Below are 27568 nucleotides of genomic sequence, written 5' to 3'. Positions count from 1 at the left end.
AGAAAGGAGGGGATTTTTTTAATACAAGATGTGCCAAAAGGGAGCCGGTAAAGAGCTATGCAGGGTGATGGGCTGAGGTTTAGGAGGAGTGGTCTCTGCCATGTGAGGCTACAATAAAAGGCATTTGTCTGGACCTCCGAGGAGCCCAAAATTTCCAGTAGCACTGCAGACAGCTGCTGCTGAAAAGGAAACAGGTAGATAAAATAGAAAAATAATTTTCAGAAAATTAGATTTTTGAAAGTACATCTTAAGATTTTTTTGAAGAACTCTTTTACTTTGCAAAAACTGAGGACAATTGAGAGAAAATGATAAGCCTCCTGTGCATCACAATGATTTCCCTGGCCCTGGCTGGCAGTGCATACTGTCAAACTGCAACTCCTGCCTCCTTTATATCAGGTGAGTTTAAGATGGCACAGACATTTTGCAAATGCAATGGCTTTGTTTTAATTGTAGATATTTCATGTATTTATTTTTGTTCAAACCTGCATTTTTTAAAGAAGAAGTGCAGGTGGATGAGAAATCTCTGTAAAATGGTACCACACTATAAGCTTGTGTAACAACATGGCCATTGTAGAAGTGTGTAACAGATTAGTCTCTGGGGTAACCCACACACCCCCACATACTGTGACTCACCATTGACTCACTGACTTGCATACAGACCACCACGTTACCCAGTGGCTGGTGAATAAATTATCCTGTCATTCACTGCAACGATTGTCATTCTGCTGAATGAGAATTTCTCTGCTAATACCAGGTACTGAACCTTAACTAGACCTCTGAAACTGAGCTAGTGGAGGTTGTTATTTTTGGTCATTGAAATGCTAAACAGTAAAATAATAAATGTGTCTGTTTTATTTCACCATATTCACCATATTTTATCATTTGCTGTGGACAAATGATATAGATAAATAAATAAATAAATAAATAAATAAATAAATAAATATATATATATATATATATATATATATTCACAAAAGGTGGCTGGTCATTCGGCTTTTTGTCACTTTGTACCATGGTAATTTTGGAGCAAATTTGTAAGAGAAATTTAGAACCTAGCATCCTATTCAGGGGATTTTTTTTGTTTTATCTTTGACAATTGATTTTCATTTTAAAACGTCTATAATCTGCTGACTGTCTTCAGCATGGAAATGTAGTTCTGGGAGTCCAAAACTACATTTGTATAATGAAAATAAAAGCTCACTTTTATTTTGTTTTCCATCGGAGTCAATTTGCCACTATGGCGATCAGGACAGGAACAAAAACATAGAAATTTTGTGTATTCATTTTAAGAAAATAGTATTTAATTAAATTACAAATTTGAATTAAGACTTGAGCACTGTGTGATTATTTCATCTCATAATACATGCCAGGGCTCACTACATAGGTAAGAGTAGTTCCTTCATGGGTAGAGCAGAGTTGCTAGAGTTAAAATGGTAATGTGTATGTTTGTAGTGGAGTTACAAATTGACAGGGGTTGAACTCACTAGAAATGTGTAACTCACTCCTTGCAGGAAGACACCTTGAGTTTACAGATGAAATTCTGAGCTACAAAACTGGGCAACTACTTTTGTACTGCAAAGAGAAACAGGGGAAGTGAGAAACTCCCTTTTGCTGAGTGATATTCAATGCTTCTTTAGCAGCCAGCAAGCTGACTCAGTAAGTGGGAAACTAAGGATTTCTCAGTTGTCTGTTTTCCAAGCAGCAAAGGAGCAGGCCAGAAAAGTTTCACTCTATATGGGGATTCGGCCTTTTTTTATCCACTTTAAATTTCTCTCACAGGCCTGTGAAGTCATAGCATTTTGTGCATGTGCATACATGTACCTAAATATTATTAAATGACTCCTAGTTCTTTATTGTGCAATAGCAGTTGTTCATCTGAAGCCAGCTCAGTAAGTAATCTGTGGGCCATATTTTTTATAGTAAGAGCTCCCTATCTGTTCATTGGGGTGTTGTCTGCTTCCTCACACCCTCTGACTCACTGCAGCATTGGGATTTCTTGGAAAAGAGCCAAGGCAACAGGCAGCCTGACAAGAGTAGAGGGAAGATTAACGACCCACAGCCAAATGTATAGAGTCCCGCGCTGAACGCTAGCCAGATGACTATGTCTTTCCCTGTGAGGTAATAGTCTGTTAAGTCTAATGCTTACTGTAGCTTTTGGTTACCGAGCCACGGCCCAGTTGCTAGGACTTGGTGGGAAAAAACGCGCTTGGCTGGAACTGGGCTATGGGTGGGTTCAATTTGTGTTTAGGCTCAGAAATGAGATGATGGAACCACATTTAATGTTCTGCATTTATATTCATTTGATTGTAGTGAAATTCTACAACCAACTCTAATAAGTGTTGACTGCACATGTGAGCTCATAATCACACATATTGTGCACATAGAGACAATATGTTTGCGCTTGCTCTGCAGGACAGAACACTGGAAATGCTATTGGAATTAGTGGGGAGGAGTTGGCCGGCTGTGTTTGTCCCAGCTGTGCTTGGTAATAATCCTTTCTCCGCTCTAGCACAAATTGGCTGGCAGCAGAGGACAGCAAAGCTCTGGGATGTTGTAAGTCATCTCATGAGTTGCTTATCTGACCAAAGGGTGTGGCACACTGCACACTTACGCTCATATAAACATAAAGATGTGTGATCTACAAACTTGGATGCTTTTTTAAAGGGGGAAATTTGGGCCAGATTTGGTCATTCTACTCCAAAATGATAATATCGCAGCTTTAGAATACAGGAAAAGAGTTTGACTTGGAACTTGGCATTGTTGGTAATAAAGAGTTTAGCGTTGAAAAGAAACAGATGGTTCCAATTATGTGCTAATGCAACCATTTTACAGAGTGAAAGAGAATTGTGCTTGGTAATAAAATGCGAGTAGGTCTTGATTACTTTATTCCTACACACATTAGTTCACTTAGTTCTTTGCTGTGTTTCCATTAGCATCTACATCTTAAAAATGGTTTGTTCTATTGACCACACATTTCTATCTGAAATAAAACTATTTAGACTGCAATTGACTTTAGAGGGTTAAGTTGGCAAAAGAATGGCTACACTTCTCCTGTGAGAAGAATGAATTTACACCCTACAGGCTATAGCTTTACAAGCAAATGTGCCTTGCGTGATCAGAGTAGCATTCTCTGCAGGGGTGACCTTGGTAGCAGCAGAGAGTGTGGAATTACTTTTAAAGTCCCCGTCTCTGTCTGGTTCCAAAGCCTCAAAGACATAACTCCCTTCAGCCTGTTTCAACAGTGGGGAAAGTAAGTATTAAACACATCAAGGTTTTCTCTGTAAATATAGTTTTAACAGGGACTGCTGACATGAAATTCAAACCAGATGCCAGTATCAACCACCATAACGACCGTGCTTATAAAGAAACCACCAAAATTTGGTCTATAAATTAAAATACTCTATATGTACAAAAGTGAAAGAACATAGGGAATAATTGTTGAAAACACTGAAATTTTTAAAATACTACAGCTTTAAAATGTCTTGAGAATAACATGTTGAGAAAGCTGCCATATGGATTGTTGAAATGAGATTTATACCCATTCTTACGAATATATTTTCTGTATTATGTATTAAAAATACAGTAAACAATAATGAAAAAAGCAATAAACATTATATTTGTGAGATGTCATCATCAAATACATTAAATATATTGATCAGTACTGTATTCCAGTTGACATTAATTAAAAGCAACTCTAAACAGGTGGGGTTTTAGCCTCCATTTAAAGGAACTCAGTGTTTCAGCAGTTTTGCAGTTTTCTGGAAGTTTGTTCCAGATTAGTGAAGTAAAAACATTGAATGCTGCTTCTCCATGTTTGGTTGTGAGGATGCAGATTAGGCTAGAATCAGAAAACCTGTCTGGAAGGTTAATAATCACGACAATGTATTTTGGAGCTAAGCCATTCAAGGATTTACAAACTAACAAAAGTATTTTAAAGTCTCCTCTCTGAACAATGGAGATCCAGTATAAGGACTTGGCACGATATGCTCTATTTTCCTAGTTTTACTGAAAAAGCGATCAAAGCCCCATATGGCCTTTGGCAAGCCCTGTTTGAAATCATCATTCTGCCTTGTTTCATTTTCAGATTCTTACAAAGAATGTCCAAGCATCTTTCTCAATTCATCTTTCTTTCAGTTATATTAAGTGTACCAGTAAAATGTGCTTTTTTTGCCTGTTCTTCTTTGCATACAATTATGTTTTCACCTCTATTTATATTCACATTTGGAAATAATGTGCAATGCCATTAACTCTATAAAAATGTTGTGTGAAAAATTCTGTTTTGGTCTTGGGCTGTCCAACTGTTCTGCAGCCCCATTTAAGCAAGTCTTATCTTGCTCTTTCTTGTGGAGTCTTATGCAATGTGTTTATGTGACGGAATGCTGGAGTGCATTGCTTATTGTTTACAAAAAAAGAGGCCAGACCTTTCTGAGACTCTCTTCAAGTGGTTCTCAGCCCTCAGACAACTCTTCCAACTCTTCTTTTGATCCCTCTGCCAGAGGCCTTGTGAGCAGCACTGACTTTTTGGTGGTTTATGGTGAAATTATGTTGTTTAAATTTTCTATTTGCCTAATGTGACTTACTTAAACATTTAGAAATATAATAATACATCTGTAACCAACTTCAGGAGCTTCAGCAGCTAATTAATTGAATAATCTCTTATTATCTTGTGGATTACTTAGTGTGAAAATGTCATGCTAATTAAAAATCTATTTACTTAGAAATAAGTTAATGAGGGTGTCAATATATTTTTCCTAGAATTATGCCCAAAAGGTACTTTTAAATTTGTATAACTGCAGTAGAGCATGTTTTCATCCCAGTCTAAGACTCACATTAGTGGTACTATAATGCTGCTTACATCTCATGTTTCAGACTTACAAACCAGATGTAGAAGCTGGTTTTCTGATTTGGACTGAACAGTGCATCAACTAACACAGTACAAAGAAGCCCTTTGTCTTCTCTAATTTCCTCAAGTTTTGTCTTGGCAGTACAGTTAGTGGCATCACTTTAGGTGAGGTGATGCTAACTAACGTCATTTTTTTGTAGAGCTTTGATGAGCCAGTTAGTTAGTCTGGATTGCTCATGTCTTCAGTCACTCGACTTGCCACGGCTACCCATGCAGAGAATTTAGGAGGCAGGAGGAGTTGAGTCATTTCTAACTTGCAAAAAGGCCAAAAGCGATCTTTGTCCAGCTTGTAAACATTGAACTTCTTTGAAAAACACCAGTAATAAGCAGCTGCAAGGCTCTTCATAGCTCATAAAATGCTTGGCATTCTGCTGACTACTAGGAAGGTGTTGCAGTTTGGTAAAAGAAGCAGTTACTAATAAACACAAGCTTAGGATGAAAAAAAGTTTTAAAATGTGATAAGTTGCATTGTACTAGATATTTTTTTTTTTCATCTGTGCTTTTGCTTGAATCTTGTAAAGTTGCATTTATTACCAAAGATCTCAAATGTCACTGTTTTATGACTATACTGGAATAGATTAATTGTATTAGGATAGATTATATGAGTTTCAATTCAAGAGATGAGACTGAAATTCAGGACAGACATAAAAACAAGAACAAAGAAAAAAAAAGACAAACATGCTTAGGGCAGACACTTAAGAATATGTTGTTATAAAGATATGAAAAATTGCAGTTTGGTTTTATGTTGGGTTAAATCCCAAACTTTAAACATCTGCAGCAGGGCACAAGCAACTTTGGCGAGTTAGCTGTGTTTGAAGACAAGGTAAGTTGATTCTAACATACCTTTCTAAGGCAATGATTGGACTAACTGGTGTACCTTTGTTGCCTAAGAGAGACGGGTAACATGAAGGAAAGCAAGGTTAATGAGACCCATGTGAAACACATCAATGATGCCACGCAGTCAGAAAGCTGGGAAATAAAAACAAACAGTAACACAAAACATAAGAAGCTAGCAAAGTTTGGATGTGGGGTATTTTGGAAGTTTATTCCTACCACTTGGTCTGCATGTGTGTGTATGCTGAGAAAAGGTTTTGAATTGAGCAGAGCTTAAGGCAGACAGCCAATAACTTCTTTTCTTTCCTGTGATATCCAGGGGGACAAGGTTCCTTTCGCTGTAAAGAGCCAGTATTCCAGACATGGTTTTGGTACGAAACATCAAGACAGATTCTGGCATCTTCAAGCAGAAACAGAGAACAAAACTAATCAGACACAGACACTATTTGTGTGTGGGTGTATATGTGAAGTGGGAGTTTAGGGGTGTAGGTTGGGTTGGGTTGGCAAGAGGATCAGGCTGGTAAGAAGAGGGATGTTAAATTATTTTGTGAAAGTATTGATGCAGTGAATCCTTTTGCCAGAAAAAAATAAAACCTGTCATTTTATAGATAGGTATTGTTTATACCAAAGAAAAACTAGACAAACACAATTATTACAATCAATACAGCATGCACAGATCTATCATCTGTCTTGGATTTGCAAGACTGAATGATACAATCTTGTAAAGCCTTATGTGCATATAATTGTTTGAGAGGGAGTGAAGTCAGAGGTTCATGACATCTGTTCATCTGTTGTTTGTAATATCTTGGGTTCGGACAACACTTGCTGGCTGGGGTCTTCATACGTAAGCAAGCCCTGTGAGGTCTAAACAGCAAGGCCAAGGAAATGACGGGAACCCATGGTGAGACACAGATGATATGATTTGGAGCTTAAGGAGTGGCGTTGGTTGGACAGTGAGGATTGGAAGCAGTGCCCCGAGGAAAATATTTCTGTTCTTCATTAGATGTTTAATACACTTAACATAAATCAGATGGAGTGCATGAAAGGAAAGGTTTTCATTTTGAAAGCTAATGCTGAGGAAACAAAAGCTTGCACTTGCCAAAGCTGACAGCCTCAGGAAGGAGACTGAAGAAGAGGATTGATTCCAGGGACTGCAGACTGCCTGAAACCCAGTAAAACTTGCACTCCAGAATGTAATGCTTATGGGCAAGAGAAGTCTTCAAACATGTGCATTGTGTGGCTCTACATTTTTTTGTTTCCTTTTCCTCCCCTCCAGGGGGTCTTTTTTGCGGGCTCCAGTGTCCCTTATATGAAAGTAGGCTCACAGGAAAGGGGGAAGAAGAGAGGGGAAGACATGCGGCAAATATCGCCGGGTCCGGAAATCGAACTCACGACGGCCGTGTCGAGGACTCAAGGCCTCCAAACGTGGGTCGCGCTATCCCCTATGCCACCACAGCACGCCATGGCTCTACATTTTTATCTTTCAACAATTGACAGTGTGTTTGTGAAGTACCAGGCAAAAGTTTTTCTCTCAAACTTTTTCACGTTTTGTCACATTACAATCACAAACTCCAATCTATTTTATTGGGATTTTTACATGACAGATGAAAACAAAGTGCATGATTGTAAAATTAAAGCAGAATTTCAATGTTATATATTCAATATATGTATTCATAGTTCGGTCTGTATTTGATTTAATATTTTGCATAACCCCAGCAAGTCTTAAGTGATAGGTCTCTATCAACTTTAAAGGGCTCATATTATGTAAAATCAAAATTTTTTAGCTTTATATCATGATATGATGTTATTATCTCATCAAAAACATACCTAGAGTGTTGCTTTCCTTCTTCAATGCATATTTGAGAAGTCCTCTAATTTCCTGTGGTGGCCATTCAGCTGTGCAAAATGCTTGAGGGGGATCGAGCACCTCCTTCAAGGCACAGCTCCTCCTTTGAGCTGCAGTTTCCAAGATTCCAAATTTCTGTATTACAGTATACATAAATCCACTCAGTTCATTCAGACTAGCCTGCAGCAATAAGCAACCAGCTTGTGGAACTGCTCATCTTGCAAAGATCACTATACTAGCTACCGCTCAATGAAACACTGGTGAAAATGTTGTAAAAACGGTTAGTAGAGCAGTAACGTTGCAGTAACTTCATATGTTTTGGGTGTCAGAAAGAGCAAGAGTTTCTTAAAGAGACAGAGGCCCAGTTTCAAATCATAACATTATGAAATCAAATTTCTTTTAAGTTATATTTTATATAGAGAGCATTTTTATAACAGCTGAAAGTAACACAGTTACTTGATTGAATTATAATCACAATGAAGTAATTACAGTCACTTCATTGTGATTATAACAATTGTTTGTGTTAATACTGTGTTTTCCACACACAGTATTATGTGTCTCAGTGAGATTTGATGGAGGCAATTTATCTCTAACTGTATGCCTACGATGATTGTTTTGCTTGATTGACAAGCTTTGCTCCTGTATCAACTCCTTCAAAGCCTCTAAAGCTGCTACTCCACTGGGGTTCTGCCACCGTCTGCCCAGGCCAGATTTAACACCCTAAGCAGAACCTGCAAGGTTTTTTCCATTTTTTGTGACCACTTCATTGGTAGTACAAGTTGCACCAAACTGTGTATTGCATGTTAACAATTTGAATTTCTCTGTTCACACTGCTGCCTTCAGGCAGAAGATACAGAGCAACCAGAACAAGAACCAACCGTCTCAGAGACAGTTTCTACCCGATAGCAATAACAAAACTAAATGCAATCAAAAACAACCATTAATCATCTTAAATTATGTATGTGAGAATGTGGCTGTTCTTATTTTTATTTTTTATTTTTTTGCCAGTTGTTTGTTGATTCTTGCGTTGTGTGTGAATTGTGAGACAGTTATTTTTTGTTTTTGGGCATGTGCACTGACTGATGGCACCTTTTGAATTTCGTTGTCCTTGTGACAATGACAATAAAGATTTATCTTATCTTATCTTATCTGAATGGTAGCAGACTGCGTACCTTGATTGGCTCGTGACTTATGTCATTCTATGAGCGAAGTCCACACCATACAAACTCCAAACAACAATATCTGAACCACTGCAGTGGGCCGGATTCATGGGTTTAATTGTGAGGAGATAATTTCCTGCCAAAATGTTGCAAACAACATTTGCAACAATGTTTCATTGACACCCTCTAATGTACAGGAGTGGAAAATGCCCAGTTCCATGCAGAGCATCATACGACTTTTGGCAGAAACTTGAAGCAATGTGTTTTGTACACAAGTAGAGGTTGTTTTGTATGCAAGAAGGGATCATGTTGTAGTCTAGGAGAGTTTGTAAAATATGTTTTATGTGTGTGCTATGTTTAAGGATAGTTTGTAAAACATGTTTTATTGGTGTGCAACAATCTTCTTACATCATTGTGAGCCTTCTAGATACCCCAGATTGGCAAATTTGAAAGCTGATTGGTTTAACAGTTAATCTGCCATATTGTTTATGTGGGCCTGTTCTACCTATTCTACCTGTTCTACCTTGGGCAAATTAGGTTGCCCCGGAGAGCACACAGAAATCTGATTGGATGAAGCATCGATAATTCACATCGGCACTGCAAACACTATTTAGGTGGTAGATATCTGTTTGGGATTCCGATAGTTCAGGCCCACAGAAAAGGTCTTACATGAATTGACCATATTTCCGTTTGGGAATAATGTTTAAGGGAATGTGCTGTGTTATTATCTTTTTATATTACATTTTATATTAACATGACATTGTCACTATCCCACCAGAGCATCTTCTTTCGAGTGTTTTCTTTTACCCTTTGCTGTTTGGTGGCTCTGCCTAATTTGGACTCCTTACAGATTTCTTCCAAAAGTGTGGATCTCCAGACTGCTTCTCTGATTAAAGGTGTCCTTGTACAGCCTTTCAGTTGAGATAGATGATCATGTTTTTGGTTGGTTTGGTAGCTTGTACCATCCACTCTACTTCAAATTATGGTTAAACACAGGCTTGGTGAGATGCTTTAAACTCCTCCACAGGCTGGCGTAGTTCTTAATTTAACAATGCTCACAGTGCAGTTGCATTTACACTTTAAAAGTGAAAGTATCATGAACATATTGGTTTATTTTGTATGTTTTCCTCTTTTTTAGTCAAGACTGATCTGGGTGGAAACGTCACCCTGCCCTGCAGACTTCAGGCAGAGCAAACCTTTTTCTATGGAAGTCTGAAAGTCACATGGATCAAAGTGGGAGAAGATCAATCCCAAAATGAGGATGTGCTTGTATCCTTGGGTTTACACAAGAGGACTTATGGAAACTTTGAAAACCGTGCCTTTTTGTTAGACCTAGAAAAAGGTGATGCCTCCTTGGTGTTACTTGACGTCTCTATGGAGGACATGGGAAGGTACCGCTGTGAGATCATGGATGGGATGGAAGACATTATACAAGATGTAATCTTAGAGGTTGAAAATGGTCTCATTGGAGGTAAATACTGGCAACACACTAAATCACTTAATCCACAGTAAATAAATGACTATTCTGCTTATAATTTATAATTCATGTCTAGAATCTTACTGTGGGATTATATATTTTCTACACCTTACATTTCTTCTGGGGTTTGGATTTAATTTAAAACTGGTTTATGTTATCTGTCATAGTAAGTCTGATAAGTGGCCACCACATTCTAACCAAATCCCACTGGCTAATTAGCTTCCAACTGGAACATGGTTTTGTGCAATGTAACATTATTCTCAGATTTAACTCCAACCTCACAAGGACATTGGAGAAAAGCAACAGCTAAATGGGGTTTGAAGTCACTCCCAGATTTGAATGAAGACTCCAAAGCCAATTGAAACATAGGACTGTTAACATAGAGGAACTGATGTCTTAGTCTTTCCTTGATTGTTTTGGACAATAAAGAACAGACTTTTAGACCAAAATAATGTTGAAGCAAAACCCATTTTAAATCAACTTACTATTCTTGTACTTTGACCCAGGTGACAAAAGTAATTTAATAAGTATGCCTCCGATGTGCAATGAAGCATACAGCTCAATGCTAATATTTTCAAGCAGACTTGGAGGTACAATTACCTCCAACAATATAGTTGAGGTATAGAACAAATCCACTCCAAAGAAAGCCAGCAAATCAGCATTATATAGTTAAGAATTGTAGGGTTTCACAGTATTGGAGGAACCGTGTTGAACTTTTTGAAAGAAATACATTTAAATCTTTTCTACTTTGTTACTTGTGATTTGTCACACACAAATTCTTTTTTAACTTCATACAAATAAATTATATTTTGAGGTTTGTACTAGATTGATCAACTGCTGGACACCAATCTCGAGTGTCCTAATGTATTGCTAATTGCTACTTAATAAGCTTTTAAGCATGCATGTTTGAAAGAAATTGGTTCTAAAGTGATAAGATTTGTGCAGACTTCACTGAGTCTGCAAATAAATTAGAAATAATCATAAACATTTAACTCTGACTAAACAATATGTGTTCTGTTGTTCCAAATACAGAATAATCTAGGGTTTGGATATTCTGCTGCATCATTTTCTATGTCTTTTAGGTGTTGTATTCCCATACTCTCCCCATCGTGGGCGCTACAACCTAAATTTTGATGAGGCTGTCCAGTCCTGTGAAAGTCAGGATGCTATAATTGCCTCCTTTGATCAGCTGCTGAAGGCCTGGAAAGGCGGTCTGGACTGGTGTAATGCTGGTTGGCTGAATGACGGTACAGTACAGTATCCAATCACCAAACCCAGACAACCCTGCGGCGGCGTCAACAGCAGCCCTGGTCTCAGAAACTATGGCTTGAGAAACAAGCAGATGAGCCGCTTTGATGTGTTCTGTTTTGTTTCCCTACTCAAAGGTAGGCTTTTTTTCTCCATTTTATTTTCAAGTTACAGTATAGGCTTTATATATTAAATTTCAGTTCTCATACAGAAAAACATCTTTCCTCTTAAGGCATGTAAATTCTTCTGAGCAGCTTTTTTTTTTTGCTGTGTCTGCTACCAGGTTATTTCTATTGGTTGGTCCAGCCAGAAAGACTGAGCTTTGACGAGGCTGTGCAGGCATGCCGAGACGACGATGCAGAGATTGCAAAGGTTGGCCAGATGTATGCTGCCTGGAAGCTTGAGGGCTACGATCGCTGTGATGCTGGCTGGTTGGCTGATGGAAGTGTGCGCTACCCTATTTCCAGGCCCCGCAAGAACTGCAGTCCCACAGAGGCTGCAGTGCGCTTTGTTGGGTTTCCAGACAAAAAGGTTAAGTCTTATGGTGTCTACTGCTTCAAGGCTGCAAAGTGAGAGAATGAAAAACATGCAGGTGAACCACAGACACCAAAGAGCAGCAACAACAGCCATAAAAAAAACATTTTAAAGCAGATTCATTTGGATTTTAACTAGTCCAAATTTCTTACCTTTCTGATGACATAGTTGCTATGTTAGTATCATGCAATTTAAATCAGTATGCAATAAACAATAGAATGCAACAAGCAATTAGGGTATATTTTCTGTTTATTTCTATCTGTTCACTCTTGGTTAAGACTGTTTAGTAAACGGCAAAATTTAAAATGTATGTCCTCCACAAAATGTGTAATGTTCAAGGTTTGGCTGCAATTATGCTCAAAGAATGTGTGCTGCTTTCAAATGTGTCTTGAGCAATGCTATTTTTAATTTTGCATAAGCATACATATCAACAAAATAAATTGATTTCAATGTGATAAACACAACAAGACTATAGCTGTTGAGCTATTGGTTCACAGATTACTGCAAGAAGGAACCAGTTAGATTCATTGCCAGGTTTGAAGCTGTTTTCTAATATACATTAACATACATGTATTTACAAAACCTCAAAAATTTATCTTTGACCAGAAAAGCTGTGAGCAAGTCAACCACAAAGAGATTCGATGGATGTTTCTTCTTTTTTATATATACGTTCTGCATTTCAGTTTGATTAGGAAGAAATTACAAATGTCCACATGTTATGATGTTTAACTCCAATGCATTGTTTCCATTATCTAACATAAGGATTGTACTTTTTTTTTTACATTTGTTCTTTTCTTTTTGATAACTTTACACTGTTTCTTGAAAAGAAATAGTACAAATTCTAGACTTACTTGCAGATCTTTCTTTTTTATTATATAAAGATTTTGCTTTTTCCTACTCATTGTGCAAGAAAAGTGCATATAATCCTCCTTTGATCTGGTATAGAACTAAACTTAAAACACCTAACTGTGTGATAAAGGTAGCAATCAGTAGTTATTAAAATCTGTAGTTGTAATTAAGACAAGTGAAAATTTTGTTTATCTTTTTTTTCTTTTTACTTTTTTTATAACTTTGATTACTGAGATATCATACTTACAGCAGATGTTCATTTGCTCACAATTTGACATACAAAATATGAAGATATTTTTGTATGACACCATGTACCGTTTCACAATGTTACAATTAAAAATAAAAATACAACTTTTAGAAATGCTTTTTCCAGGGTTTCCTTGACTGAAAAGTATATTAACATGTCTTATGTTCTAATGCAGGAATTAAAAGTAACAAATCAGAGGGTTACATATGTGATATACAATTTTTTTTGCAAAAGGATTCACACTTTAAATATAGTCACATTGCAAACATAAAGTTCAATATGAGAGATAGCAACAAAAATTGGTGTTGAAGTGTGAATGGAGGAAAATAGTTTGAACGTCACCAATAAAAACACAAAAAATGGATAATATTTATATTTCTCTTTTAGTTTGATTTGAAAATCTAGTACCACCAATTGCTTTCCGAAGTTAATTAGTAGGTAGTAGTGAGCCGTAATGAGAGAAGTAGCCTAAAGGTCCATGGTCATTCTGGAGAAGCTGCAGCTCAGTTTGTAGAACCTGTTAACAACTAACACTCATACACTAAAATACATTATGGATTCCTGTGGCAAAGTCACAAAATCAGAATATGTTGTAGTGCACTGACATGCCAAATACTACACTTTTAAAAATGTTTTTAAAAAGTATTTTTGAAATGATTTAGAAAATACTTACAACTTGTATACATGTGAGATTATTGTCATCTGGTTTGAGCAGATGAGTGAATAATGATGAACTGCAAGAGTAAAACAACCTGTTTTTATTTAGTTGCATTCCTTGGTATTAATCAATAAAATGTGTTGCAAGCTTTTCAGCTAGCTTGCTGAAGCAACACTTCCCAAAATGTAATCATGAATGACAGTATTGACATGTTAGATGAGGCTTATATTTGTGTTGCATGTCTACACCAACATGGTCTGAGTGCATTTCCTTTCTAAAAGAAAATTGGAAATCTTGATAAACCCTAAAGAGTCTTCCACAGGCTAAGGGGTGTAAGATTTTCCACTGTGACGTCAGCATTTCATGACACGATTACCAGTCTAATACTCTCTCAGGAACCTTGGAGGAGTCTTTGATCACAAGTCAAGGCTTGTTTGGGAGCAAACTGAGCTTTTAAAGCGATAAACATCTGTTAATTTACCAACAGTTTGCATCAACCGGTTAAATGTTAATTCAGCAGTAACAGTGTGCTGTGCCAGAAAAGAAACTGAAAACCTAAAAATTGCTTTGTTTATAAAAGAGCAGGAACTCTTTATTCAAGACAAGGCTTTTCTGTCCCACTAAGGTAATTCTAATTCCTCTCTGTATAACAGAAAGGATCGTAGATTTTAACCTTCTTCTAAAATACACTTTGATTTGAATTACACTGAATTGCTGTAAAAACTACCATTTATGTTACTGTTTTTGATTCAAATGAAATTTAAATCCCTATGTGCTATGTAAGCAGAGAAGAAGCCCAAGGATTTCAGTCAAATAGCACTACCTGGTGGTGAAACCTCTGCAGGGCCAGCATATATCTAATTCATATTTCAAGAAGGCAGTAAGAAGTACAGTAGATACCATCAATGTTAAAACACATTGTAAAGGACCAAACTAAATATCACACATCCATATATTTATTTGGTTCTTTGGTGAGTAAAAGAAGGGAAAACAGTTTACTCTTTTAAAAATAAAACAATTCACATACATCTCATACATTCACATTGTAAAGTAGAAACAAAAATAAGTTGTTATATAAATATAAAATGATATTATGTGCACAATAGGGCAAAACGCACTTAAACATTCACAGGCAGACCAAATAAAGCAACATTGCTCCAATAGAACTGTTGCAGAGACACAGCCATTCACATGTAAAAATAGTTTTAGTCACTATTTCAGAACAAAATTATTGCTTATTGTGCCCTCCATGTCTCTTGGTTCACTGTGGTATTAAGAGATGCTAAAGGACATATAAACTGATTAAACTGCATAAAATGAGTAAATTTCTGTCTTTATTGCATCAGGTTTAGACATTCTGAGCATGTCTTGTCTTCTATTGAACATACACATAAAAAGAGCACTGCTGGTACCAGTGACATCAACACATTTTACTTGTCAGTAAAAAACACACGAGGAGATAAAAAGCAGCTTGAAAATAAATTATTTGTATCTCTTCCACCCTAACAGCTTTAGTGTTCAAGTCTCTGAGTGTTTCACAAAAATACATTCTCTCAATGGTTGATTTGATGTGCAGCAAAAGCAGTGAAGCACAGTTAAAACAAAAAGAAAAAGAAAACTTTAAAAGAAAAACATTTTTTTTATGGTAAAACACAACCAAAACACATGAAAAAGATTATTTTTCATGTGTTACAATTAACAGCAGAACAGTAATGTAAACATGCTGTACCAAAGGATTGTGAGCTGAATAGAAATCCAGGCTGCTTGAGCTACACATGGTGGTTTTTCACTCATTTTGAAATAGAATGACATCAGTTTCTGTCTGTGTTTAAAGGTTTTGTCAATAAGTACTCAGAGAGGAACCTTTCAAAACTGTATCATACAAAAGTCAGGCCAGTAATATTTGAAAGATTCTGTCGATACATACATGTACATAAATGTTGCTTATGAGAAGAAAACAGGGAAAGCTGGTAATTCGAACCTTTGAAAGCTGCCACCAAATAGATTTTCCCTGGTGAGAAAAAGGCTATTTGTTGTTATTGCCTGTAAAAATACTTTCAAGCAATGTTTTTCAAGCCTTTTTAGTCTAAATTCGTAAAGAAAAAAGTTTTTTGTTATATTAAAAAAACAAAAATCTTGTGCACTGTGCTAATTATTAGCCCTATTTGCAATCTGAGAAAAAACTACAACTCATGACATGTAGTATCTTTAATTAAATTGAGAAAACATATTTATGCAAATGCATTCATGCATTCCAGCATTAAACAGGATGACAAAATAAATTCTTTTTATGTGACATAAGCTGTATTATGTTCTTTCTATATATGTTGGACACTTGCATTGGCTTTAAATAGAACAGTTGATGCATCAGACAGCAACAATGAATGTTTCATATAATTAGTCAACATAAAATAAAAAAAAATAAAACATAAAAGAATATCAAATTAGACAGATCATTGTGCTTCCAGAAGCCAGCTGAAAGAGTTTGTCCTCACTATAAATTTAGCAGTCTCTCTTGAAATGAATTATCAACTAAAATTATTTCAAAGGCACTTTATAAGATATTTTCGTCATTGTAAATACAAGAAACTTGCAGTTTATCCTCGGTTTCTGTTGATGAGCTCTTTTTAATGCACTTTTTTTATGGTCTTCCTTTCTTCCAACCATCAAGCAAGTGTTCTTGATTTCTCTTGGAAATCATTGCTTTGTCCTCTTTTGTATTGTTCTGTCTCTCCTTCCCCTGTTGCGCTGATGGTGGTGGCGCAAGGTCTCATCCTGCCATTTTTTGAAATTATTGATACTGTATAGAGCATGGGGTTGATGTCTCCTCATGAAGGACCTCTGATAGCTCGACGCTGAAAGAGAAAATGTTTTTATTTCCTGAAAATAAGACAATTTCAAAATCTTGAGCAAATTGTTTCATTTACAGGAATAATAATTATACTTACGGCTTATACAGGTGATTTTAGGTGTGTCCCACCGTCCATCGCCACGGCAGCGGATGGTTGGAACATGTCTCTGAATGAACCCATTTCGACACTGGTACCTCACCAGTGTGTTGATTTCATACCTCTCACGCTTTCTACCAAAGGTACGTGCATTTTCAACCACAGGGGGCTGGCTGCAGGCCACTAGAAAAACAAAGAGTGACATTACTTTAATAAGGAAACAATGAAGGAAATAAGTGTATGTAACATATTTTTTAAAATCCTTGCAGCATAAGGATGTAATCTGTGCAAATAAATGCACATAGGTTATGCTGCTACACACTGATGGTTAGCTGAGTAGAGAAAGTTCCAACACTTTTCCAAAAGAAAACAGAAAATAAAGAAGCCATAACCCATAACAATGTAAGATTAGTTGCAAAAAGCAAGTTACAAGTAACATGTCTCTTAAATAGCTGGCTGTACGGTAGTTACCACAGTGGCTAATTTGACCAGTCAGCTGGCAAATATTAATTTGTCAGGCTCCCAGTGTTACTCCAAAAGACCACTCAACCATTTTGTATTTTGTGAGTAAGGTATCAAAATAATAACTAAATTTTATAGATAACATGTCCACTGGTGCACCTCAATAAACTAGAAAATGTTTAAGAGATGCACCCGTAAAGCTGAGAAAGATCAATATTTTGTTATATGGGTAGCAAGAAGATTATGTATTACTTTTTTTTGCTTTCAGGGAATCAAACTCAATGACATGATACATTATTGTTTTCATTTTTTAGCAAGTTGTGTGATATAAAATATAAAAAGTTTTCTTCCATTACCTGTGCCTTTCTTGCATGTGAAGGTTAGGTGATAGTTGCAAGGGACATCGTTCCACTGGCCACCCTCATGCCAAATCATCACCACACAGTCTTCTCCAGATGAAAAGAAGCTGTCAGGCTGGTTGGGCCTCCAGTTTTCATATTGCTAAAAATTGAACAGAGAATATCATATTTAATCTCCCAGGATCTACAAGTCTGTGCTAAAAATTTTGCTCTGTGATGGCACATTTAATCGCAAATCTCATGTAAAAAGTGTGCTGTCTTTATGTTCCTAATGTAAACTTATGAGAAAGAGTAGGCTTGGTTAGTAAAAACACGGCTTCATACCCACCAAGATTGCAGATGTACGATTATAAACAGGCATGCACACTCTTTTCACCAATAAAAACTGTCCTTTCTAAGCAGTAGTTTGTAGCCACTGCAATTTGGTCAATGTCCACAAGAGGGGGAAGCTGGATCTCTCTGGGTAAACTCAGTGTTGACTTGAACCTCCTAGACTCAGCAAAGCCAGTTTGCTTTACAAATTTGGCACAATGTATAAAAAAAACTGTTAGATCTACAACCACATATCATCACATTGTGACTTTATTGCCATGGTATGTTTGGCATCCATGTTATTGCACTATACATGTTTTGTGAACACTTTTCATCAAGCAGCTTGCATGCCTATGATTTAAAGTGTGCCCCTGCCAACAAAAATCACTACATGTGCATATGAGTGTCCAGGCAGTATACACACAGCTGTGATGCTGAGGGCCAGTCAGGTTGCAGTTGATACTAACTGTAGTCTTTCAGCATGTCCAAGGTTCAAACACTTTCTTCAAAGCTGTGACGACCCCCCACTCTTCACACAATCTCTTGCCATCATCCCTCTAGGCTCTGGTGCTCTGTCATTATGGTTAACAAACATACTCTGACTTCCTGCTCTGCTCACCTCAGACCAACAAATGGTTGACCCGTCAACTGCCTGACAAGTCTGCATCTCAGTTAAAATATTCAAACAAACTCCCCAACCCGATCTAAACATGCATTCTGAGATATTTCAACAAGTATCTTTTCTGTTCTCTTTCTTAGCATTAGCAGATTTGCTCTAAGCTTTTCACCAGTAAGTACGATTTCAGTTTAAAAATATCCTATTTATTTGGATTCAGTTAAGCTGACCACCCACCTTAGCCCTTGGGGTGCTTCGAGACAAATTTTTTTTAACCTAAGTTTGAGCACAGGTGCTGTCCATCTGTGTGTCTGTTTAGTGGCCCTTCCCCCATGTGACTGCCTGCTTGGTGGGTTCTCTCAGGAGGGAGAAAGGATAAAGAGGAACCATAAAAGTCCACGCCTGCCAGACCCCTTCACACAACCTCATTCACAACCTCATCACCTCTAAATTGGTCACTGTTTACCTATTAACCCTTAGGCTTTCTTTCAGCTTCCTCTGCACCTCTACTTTTGTGGGATCATCATATTAGTCCACACAACATTAATGGAGACAGTAATTAGGTTTTATTCTGTAAAGTATCTGGAATTGCATCAAAAATGCACATTCAACATTTTGCATTGTCATTGTCAATTAGAAACATAAACTTCAATGTGCATTAGTAATTTTTTGTTATAGCCCAAAATAATGTACCACAGAGTTTCACCCCAATTTTACATCTGAAAAGAGTAATCTGCATTTATATACTGGCTTTTAGAAAACAGCCTATTTGAGTACTTACAGTTTGTTTCAACATTGGCTTTATTAAGCCCACTGCTGCATAAAATTCACATTGTGGAATGAAAAAAACGTGTATACCACAAACTATGTTTAAAATTCTATCCACATATTATATTATCATATTTTATATATGGCTGTAGGTTTAAGATCACTGTTCTCATAAAAAATTATATTCTACCCTGGCTTAAAACGTTTGCAGCCTCTTAACAAGTTTTCTTCCAAGATTGTCCTGTTTTTAGCTCCATCCATCTTGACATCAACTCTGACCTGCATCCATCTCCCTTATGTGTTTACATGACATAATATAGAAAGACAAACACAAATTCTTGGGCAAATAGCCAAGAATTTTGTAAATCAAAGTGCACCAATGGATGACTTTTGTGGTAAAAACTGGTCATTTAACTAAAAAAATTGTCTTACCTCAACTAACAATGAGGTAAGACATTTACATCAGTCCCAATTGTAGTTAGTCATACGCAAAATCCAATAACTGAAGATAATATGCAGAATAATTCCTATATATAAAATGTCCACATATTTTTGATCTGTTTCTATAAAGGAAACCCAATTCTAGAATAGTACATTGTGTGGTTTGGGATTCCAACTCACAAAATGTAAAACATTTCAACATGAATACTTTTGTAACACACTGATTAAGCTGTTTTGTAAACAGTGCTTTCATGAAAGATAAGCAGCCTTCCTTGCCTACGTTTTTCAATTTCACTTATGGACCAACTGATTTCCATAGAATGGACTTACACTCATTATGTGATTTAGAGGTGCCTTACAGCCTAATCTACATCAGGTTTATTACCAGAATAGTCACAGGGGTGTATTGATACAAGCTGGAGGAGAGTGAGAGTCATGAGAAAGGAACCAGAGCTCACTTAAAGGAGCAACTCTCCCTAGATCACAGCCTCCGTCATCTGTATCACTTCCAAATATTTACGCTGCCATGTTTAGGGAGAATGATATATGTCAGAAGGCAGTGTCTTACCACAGGGCTGCCATCAGTCCAGCGGAAGTCATTGTCAAACATCTTATCATTCAGGCCAACCCACTGGTAATCCTGTCCAAGACCTGCCATTTAGGATGGAAAAACAGCTGATTACAATTTTTTATTTTCTAATTTTCAGAATGTGCAGTTACAAAATGTAAAAAAATAAATAAATAAAGATATCACAGGCATTTTTACAGTCTGTTTTATTTCCTGCACCATATGTTCTGCTACTGTTTAGGCTTTTTTTTGCGTGCACTTATCAAATACCTGGTGTTGTTTCCCTTTTCTCATGAACAGCAAACATTATGATGAAGCAAAGCATGTTCCTGGACTTAGGGACTTTCTATTAAAAAAATGTGTTGCTTACGGTTGACAAACTGTTGTTCTTCATGGGAAAGAATGCTGGTGAGATGAGCTCCCTGAATGCGGCACTCTCGCTCTGCAGAGTCCCAACCTTTCCTCTGGGGGAAGAATTTGTAGCAATGGCCTTGAAACTTGTGCCAACCATAGTCACATATTTCAGTATCTGATGGAAGAGAAGATGAGATGAAGTTTAAGTGTGCAGGAACTATAGGATTTGCAACTTAATAGCCTATTTCAACCAAACACTAATCTCTCTTGGAACTTGAAAACATGAAAACACTTGTAACACTGCATAATTTACAAAGAGGAATATATAGATAAAGCCAACTATGGCCATTTAAGAATCAAATTGTCCCTGATACTGTTTGTAAGTTAAAATGAACTCTGTTAGGCAGTGGTAAAGGGAAACAGGAAATTAACTATTCAAGCAAAGTGTGAACAATCTCGTATAAACTGAAACAAGCATGCCATATGATTTCTGTCAAAGTATTTCTTTACAAGTCCTACATGAAAAATCACAAAATCAAATATTGATTACAACTTAGCCTCAAAGATCAGCTCGTGTTGCAAGTGTTGAGTTGTCAATAGAGTTTTGGATAGATAGAGTTGAAAACCCCCAAAGGTATTACAAGCGTACTTCATTGTTATTTCATGAACTAGTTGTTCCCTCTTTTCATTTGGCAACATATCTCCATACAGCTGACTCTGGATACATAATATGGGTGGGTGGAAATCAAGGAGGGCGTATCCACACAAAATTTAGGGTGTAGGCTAGTTAGGAGAAATCAGTCATAGATGTTTTCTAATTGTTTTTTCCTTGTCCAACATGTGTTGTGAAGATTTAAATGGAAACCCAGTATGTTGAAAAAGTCAAAATTTTGCTTTCCATTTTAACTAAGTGAGAAAAGGTCCGTGGACCAATTGGTACCGGGTCGCACAGGAAATAATTAAATGTTTCCGTTTTATGCATTATCTGAGTCTGGAGGATCTTTTATTTTGAAAATCCTTTAACCGGATTCTCTCGGTTACTTCTTGCGCGCCAACATTGAGGTTACACAAGCAGCAAAATGAGTAAGAAACAGACCAGGGGAAAAGACCCAGAGAAGAGACAAGAGAATGAATTTATCCCGCATTATTATTCCCACATTCCAAGCCCGCTCTGCATGATATGGTGACCGGCTCGCCAATGAGGAAATGATGCCTTCAAACTGCTTCGCCACGTAGAGACCAAGCAAGCTGTGCACATTCAACACGTCGGGTCTCTCTCATCACGCCCACATGGGACCATCTCATTATAGAGAAAAAACTCAGGGCTCCCATTAATTTTTTCGTTATCGTGAGTTAAAATTTTCATGCAAGTAAAATGTTCGTTTTTTTTGTGGCGCATCTGTATCTTATTTTGAAGGTGTAAACGTTACCATAGCAACCAGAGTCAGAGAGCGTTAGGGCAGTGGTCGAGACGAGAAGAGCTTGTGAGTCTTAAGTCTGGTTCACACGGCACGATTTTAGAAATGTCAGCCGATTTCCCAGACCTCTATCACCACACAGAGCTGATAAAAGTCCAACAGGTTCGGTCGGTTCGTGTGTCCAGCCCACACGGCGGGAGCATCACACCACACACGAACCGATTCCACTCACGAACATCCCGATTCCAGAAGAAAATCTCGTAAAACCCCAACATACCATGCGTGAATTTAGAATAGACAAACACGGATGACGATGTAGAAGCAGCAGCGATAGTTTGTGGACTCATTTTAAGCGAGCTAGTGTCAGCGTGGAGCCCCGACTGAATGAATGGCCTTATCGTTAGAACTGTCAGGTTAATGAAAGCTGAAAAGTTACCGGGTTTATAACTGCGGTACCAGTTTCGCTCCAGTTCCTCCCGTTATCATTTCTGTTTATGTTCCTTGTACGAAATGCTGAATAAACATTCATGCTGTTTCCACATGTCGTCTCTGATGTCCACCGGATTCTCGGTTGGCTTGTCAAGTGTTTGGGATTCCCTTCCGTGTTTACGTCATTGCGCGTTCTGATTGGCTAGCTGTCACATTCAACAGGCTGAGTTCTTGCTCCCACTCAAGTAAAACCCCACAGGCTGCGGTAAAAAGGGTCAAGACAATCCAAAATGTTGGGGACCAGTCACTGATCTAAAGAGCTTGTCTAAATGGGCTCCAATTCCTGAAAAAAATCAAGGCAAGCTGAGTTATAATTCTGATGTAATGACTAGTCCTGGTGTAAATTAACGTAATGTGAGAGCAAGGGGTCGTTGTGAGCAGGAATAAGGAATAAGGAAAGTCCTGAAGTGCAAAGCAGTCATCAGTAAAGAGAACCAGCTTAGTGTGCCATCACATGATGTGGTCATTCTGACACATTTCTGATCTAGGAACAAACTTATCAAGTTTGTGTTGTTGAACAGTTATGGTAATCTTGCAAGGACACAGAGAAAAAGGAAGGGAAGAAAATATGATGAGCAAAACATGATGAGTAAAATCTGTGCACATCATACCTTTGCCTGAACTTAGCATTGGCTCGGCAAACTTCTATATTTTAAATATTAAAAGCTCTTTGAACATTTACTGTTAGGCCTTAAGTTTCTTAAGGCACTTTTACTCAAGAAATTCTGTATGTGAGGGTTGGGGACTAAAGGAGGATTAAGTAAAAAAAAAAAAATCAAGTTTATCTGATGTGGGTCACTCTTAAAATTAGACAAAACTGCTTGATGATTTCATGTAGTTAAAATCTGGGAAACTTTTGGAAGATGCTGGACTGAATAAATTTCAAGCTACTGTGGCAAGGCATTTTAACATTTAATCAAAACAATAAATCTATCTCTAATTTCAAATTGCATTTTAGATATCCGAAATGAGATATTATAGTTCTAGCCAAAAAAAAGAAAAAAAGACATACTATGACATAATACTGGGTAACACAGATGCTGTGAAAGATTTAAAACATTTTCCAGATCACACATGATTATAAAATATAAGAGCAAAGTCTGCTCATCCCTTTGGCTCACTTTCACTATCCTTGGCTGACTGGTAACTGCACTAAAAGGAAACAAACAGCATCAGTGTTCACGCACAAGTGAACCAGGGTCCACGTTCAGGTGACCAGTTTTAGATTGTTTGATCCACAGCATAATTCATATCACATCTACCTAAATCACACTATTAAAGGAAATAATTTCAGTTTGTTTAAATGGGACCAAGTAGATCTGGCTGTAAAATTGGCCTTAAACAAGCAGTGAATACTCATATTGTTCTATTGAGTGTAAACATGGCTATAAGACTCAAAAAAATAACGTCAGACTGGACATCGTTCATTGTTATTCTGGTTAAATTAAGGTTTATAGTAATGTTAGTCAACTGGCTGCAATTTAAATTAAATGTAATGTGGAATTTTCAGAGAAAAAATGCGGAATTTGTTGCATGCATTTTTAAGACTCCTTAATCTCATGATTCAAAATTACTAACTGCCAAACAAATAGCTTCATAAGCAATCCTCTATATGGGGATAAAAAGCTAAGCTTAAAGATATGATTTTTTTCCAAGATCTTTTTATCTAAATTCAAAAGCCTGTACTGTTCGAATCGATCTTGAATGCACAGCAAAACAGATTATTTTCAGTCTAAATAACAGTAATGCGGCTGTCTTTTGCAAGCATTTAAAATTTTTCTTCAGCCTTGACCTGTAGGTATATTTCTGAGTTGAAATTGAGACTTTTTTTCTCTCTTAACAACTTCAGTTTCTGTAGTAGCAAATGCAAACAATATCAACTATCTGACACCAAAGGGAGGTTATAGATTGGCAAATATCATACACAACAAAACATGAGTCGGCATCGTTTACCATGAATCAGTGGTAGATCTAGAATTAGACTAACTTAATTTCTGGTTTGTTCATATGGTATTAGGATCATACGTAGTTTATGGTAAGTCCCAAAATATGACCATTTAAAGAAGGTGTTCAAAAATTAATTAATCCATCATGTCATAAAAACCTCAATATACACAACAATATGGGAAGTTGCATTTCTAATAAACTGACTTTGTTAGGAAGGAGAAAACCAATACAAAGTGAACTTACCTTTCTCACAGTAAAGCCCAGAGTAGCTTGGGAGACACACACATGTAAAGGAAGCCAGCCCATCAACACATGTGCCTCCATTACGGCATGGATTTGACTGGCACTCATCAATGTCTGTGGAACAACACAGTCAAAACAAGAGTAAAAATGTACAGTTTATGTGGTAGAAAATTTCTAGTATTGATCAATGTCATACCCGTTTCACACTGATGACCAGTGTAACCCGGAGAACAGCTACATGAATAGATGCTGCCACTCTTGAAGCAAGATCCTCCATTCAGACAAATGTTCTCCTTACATGAATACATTCCTGTTGAGTAAACATTATAAAGACTTAGGCAAAGTTCTATGAGCATAAATACTTTGCTGTATTGATAGAAAAAATTGAATTAAATGTACCAGAAATGTCCACTGTCTCGCCAACAACTGTGTGGCCCACATCCAGTCTTATTTGGACGGAGGGGGTTGTTCCTTCTTCTATTGCTGGATCTCTTTCATTAAGGAATGGAAATGTTGACGTTTTCCTGTTGTGTTTTTCTTCTTCCTCAGAAGAGGATGAAGGTTGTGTGGCTAAAGATGTACCTAATTCTACCTGGTTTGGTGACTGTGTTGTTGATGTTGTTAATTCTCCATGGATACTTGATATTGTTGTAGCAGTTGCCTTGAATACAGTCTGGGAAGACTCACTTGTAGATGCTTTGGACAGTGTGGAAATATCCACTTCACTAGTGTTTGATTCTGAGGTTTCATTGTACTGAGAAACAGATTGAAGAAGTTTTTGGTTTCCTGCATCACTGACTGGGGCATGATGATCATTGTCAGGGTAAAAGCTACTCTGTGAGGATGTTTGTTTTCCAGCGTTTGCATCAGAAATTTGTTTTGGGAGAGCTGTCACATGACTTGCCAAACCATAATCAACCTGACTCACAGAATAATTACCAGGATGATAACTGGTTGATTCTTCAACCAGAAGTTTTTCATGAGTTGTGGACATAGGGTAAATTGTGGCTTGTGATAATTCTTCAGAGAAATTCTCTGGTTGTGGGTGGTATGTGTTTGTGATCTCTGATCTCACATGTTCAAATGACTTCTGAGGTGTTACTACAGGTGAAACAGTTGAGTGGAATTTAATTATATAGTCAGATGAAGCTGAAGCTGAAATTTCTTTGAGAGAAGGGCTAGAGGAAATAAGTTTACTTGAAACTCCAGTTACTGAAGATACTTTAGTTTTTGTTGATGAAGTCATTGATCTGTTTTGATCATTTCCAGCAGAAAAAGTAGTAGTTTGGGCTGTATGTCCACCAAGGATTTCTTTAGAACTTGAATATGTTGACTCAGTAGTAGCTTGAGTTGATGATAACAAAAAAGACCTTGAGAGGTCAGTGACTGAAACTGGATCTGTAGTTACTGGTGAAGGAGTAAAAAAAGGAGCATTGACAGCCCCGGAGCCTTCCGGTTCTTCTCTTAAGTTCATCTCTTGTGTTATTGTAATTGCTGAATCAACTCCAACTTCCTCTGTCCGGATAGTTGGGTAAAATGGAGAGGAGGAAACTGCAGATATAGTATCAAAATTAATGAATATATTATCTTTTGTGATGACTTTGGAGGTGGAACTTTCTTGCCTCAAATTATATGTGACTCCAGAAAAAAGTTTATCTTCATCTTTTGTATCCTCTGTGAATAGAATGGATGCACTGCTTGATGGTTCAGATGCATGCAAGATCATAGTAGGCATTTGTTTAGCTTGTCCAGTATCAGTTTTGTCATGACTTGGCATAACAATCACAACCTGTTGTTCTTTGTTACTATGATATCTAATACCAGGAGATGGTGTGGATTTTGATAGGATATATTTTATATTAGTGTCACTGCTAGAACTATTAACTGTGTGATCATTTATAACATACTCTGTTTTATGAGACGATTGTGTTGCTTCCTCTTCTATTGCCACTCCATCTTTATCTGGACTTTTTGTTCTTGTATCTGGATGTTTTATTGGTTCAAAACTGAGGGGGTTTTCGGTATTTGAGAAATGTTCAACCCCTTTTTTGGAAATCTGCTCACCAAATGTTGTTTTAATTGAAACAAGGGTTTCTGTTTCATCTGACATGTCTCCAAACGTGGCATTAGACACTGATTGAAATGTTGACTCACTGGGGTTGGCATCAAAAGAACCATTTCCAATGCTCGGATCAGCAAAATTAGTCTCTCTGTTTGTCATGTGTGGGGCTAGAGTGGAGGAGAAATTTTTTTTGGCAGGTTGTGTACCAGAAAGACTTGTTAAAGATGGACTTTCAGTCTCATCTGTTTCAGCCTCATCTGTTGCAACAAAATAATCATTGTGAGATTTTGTGGTCAGTTCAGTATGCTTTGCATCTGATAAGCTTGCTGCAGAGATTGCTAGGGAAGATATTTCGACAAAGGGTTGCTGAGCTTCTGTTTGCATTTCAAGCATTGTGTTATCTATGTCTGCAGATCCTTCGAAGGCTGAATACTCCACCTTATTGAAATCATCAGTTTCTGGTGATATCACCTCTTCACTGGTAAAAGAAAAGTTAGGTTCATTAGTGGACAATCTTGTAGTGACTTCAAATGATGAAACTGAGGGGAGAGTACTTTGTTCTGTTGAAAAGCTATCAATTTGTTCTGCTGTTGTGGTTTCTGGACTGATTAATGAGGAACCTGTTGGAGATGCCATGTGTTTGCTGGACATTTCTCCAGGGTATCCACTAGTATATGGATTTGTGCTCCATCTATCTGTAATGGCAGAACTTGATGTTTCAAATGAAGTTTCAGATTTTGCTTGAGAATGGGATGTGATAAAAGTTTGTTCTGTTTCAGTAGATTCCAATGTTGGTTTTGCTGTGCTACGGAGTAAGACGGCTGG

The 27568-nt window shown here is 37.2% G+C and overlaps 1 protein-coding gene across 1 annotated transcript; it reads left to right on the top strand.

Moving 5' to 3' along the window:
* Positions 1–126: 126 nt before the first annotated feature.
* On the top strand, positions 127–13215 carry LOC114154274 (hyaluronan and proteoglycan link protein 1-like). The gene is made up of 4 exons (XM_028033226.1): positions 127–396; positions 9882–10214; positions 11303–11605; positions 11752–13215. Exons 1-4 carry the CDS (start codon positions 306–308, stop codon positions 12039–12041), a joined length of 1017 nt encoding a protein of 338 aa, XP_027889027.1. The 5' UTR covers positions 127–305; the 3' UTR covers positions 12042–13215.
* The last annotated feature ends 14353 nt before the right edge of the window (positions 13216–27568 follow it).

The sequence above is a fragment of the Xiphophorus couchianus genome, chromosome 12, assembly GCF_001444195.1.
Source record: "Xiphophorus couchianus chromosome 12, X_couchianus-1.0, whole genome shotgun sequence".
NCBI classification, from domain to species: domain Eukaryota; kingdom Metazoa; phylum Chordata; class Actinopteri; order Cyprinodontiformes; family Poeciliidae; genus Xiphophorus; species Xiphophorus couchianus.
Note: the sequence above shows the minus strand (reverse complement) of the source record. Positions and strands in the feature narration are given on the sequence as shown.

What these genes read in the sequence shown, in the direction of transcription:
- LOC114154274 (XM_028033226.1), top strand. Translation starts at nt 306, where the DNA reads ATGATAAGCCTCCTGTGCATCACAATGATTTCCCTGGCCCTGGCTGGC. An exon ending in TGAAAATGGTCTCATTGGAG is followed by an intron (nt 10,215 to 11,302) that starts GTAAATACTGGC and finishes TATGTCTTTTAG; the next exon opens with GTGTTGTATTCCCATACTCT. An exon ending in TTTTGTTTCCCTACTCAAAG is followed by an intron (nt 11,606 to 11,751) that starts GTAGGCTTTTTT and finishes GTCTGCTACCAG; the next exon opens with GTTATTTCTATTGGTTGGTC.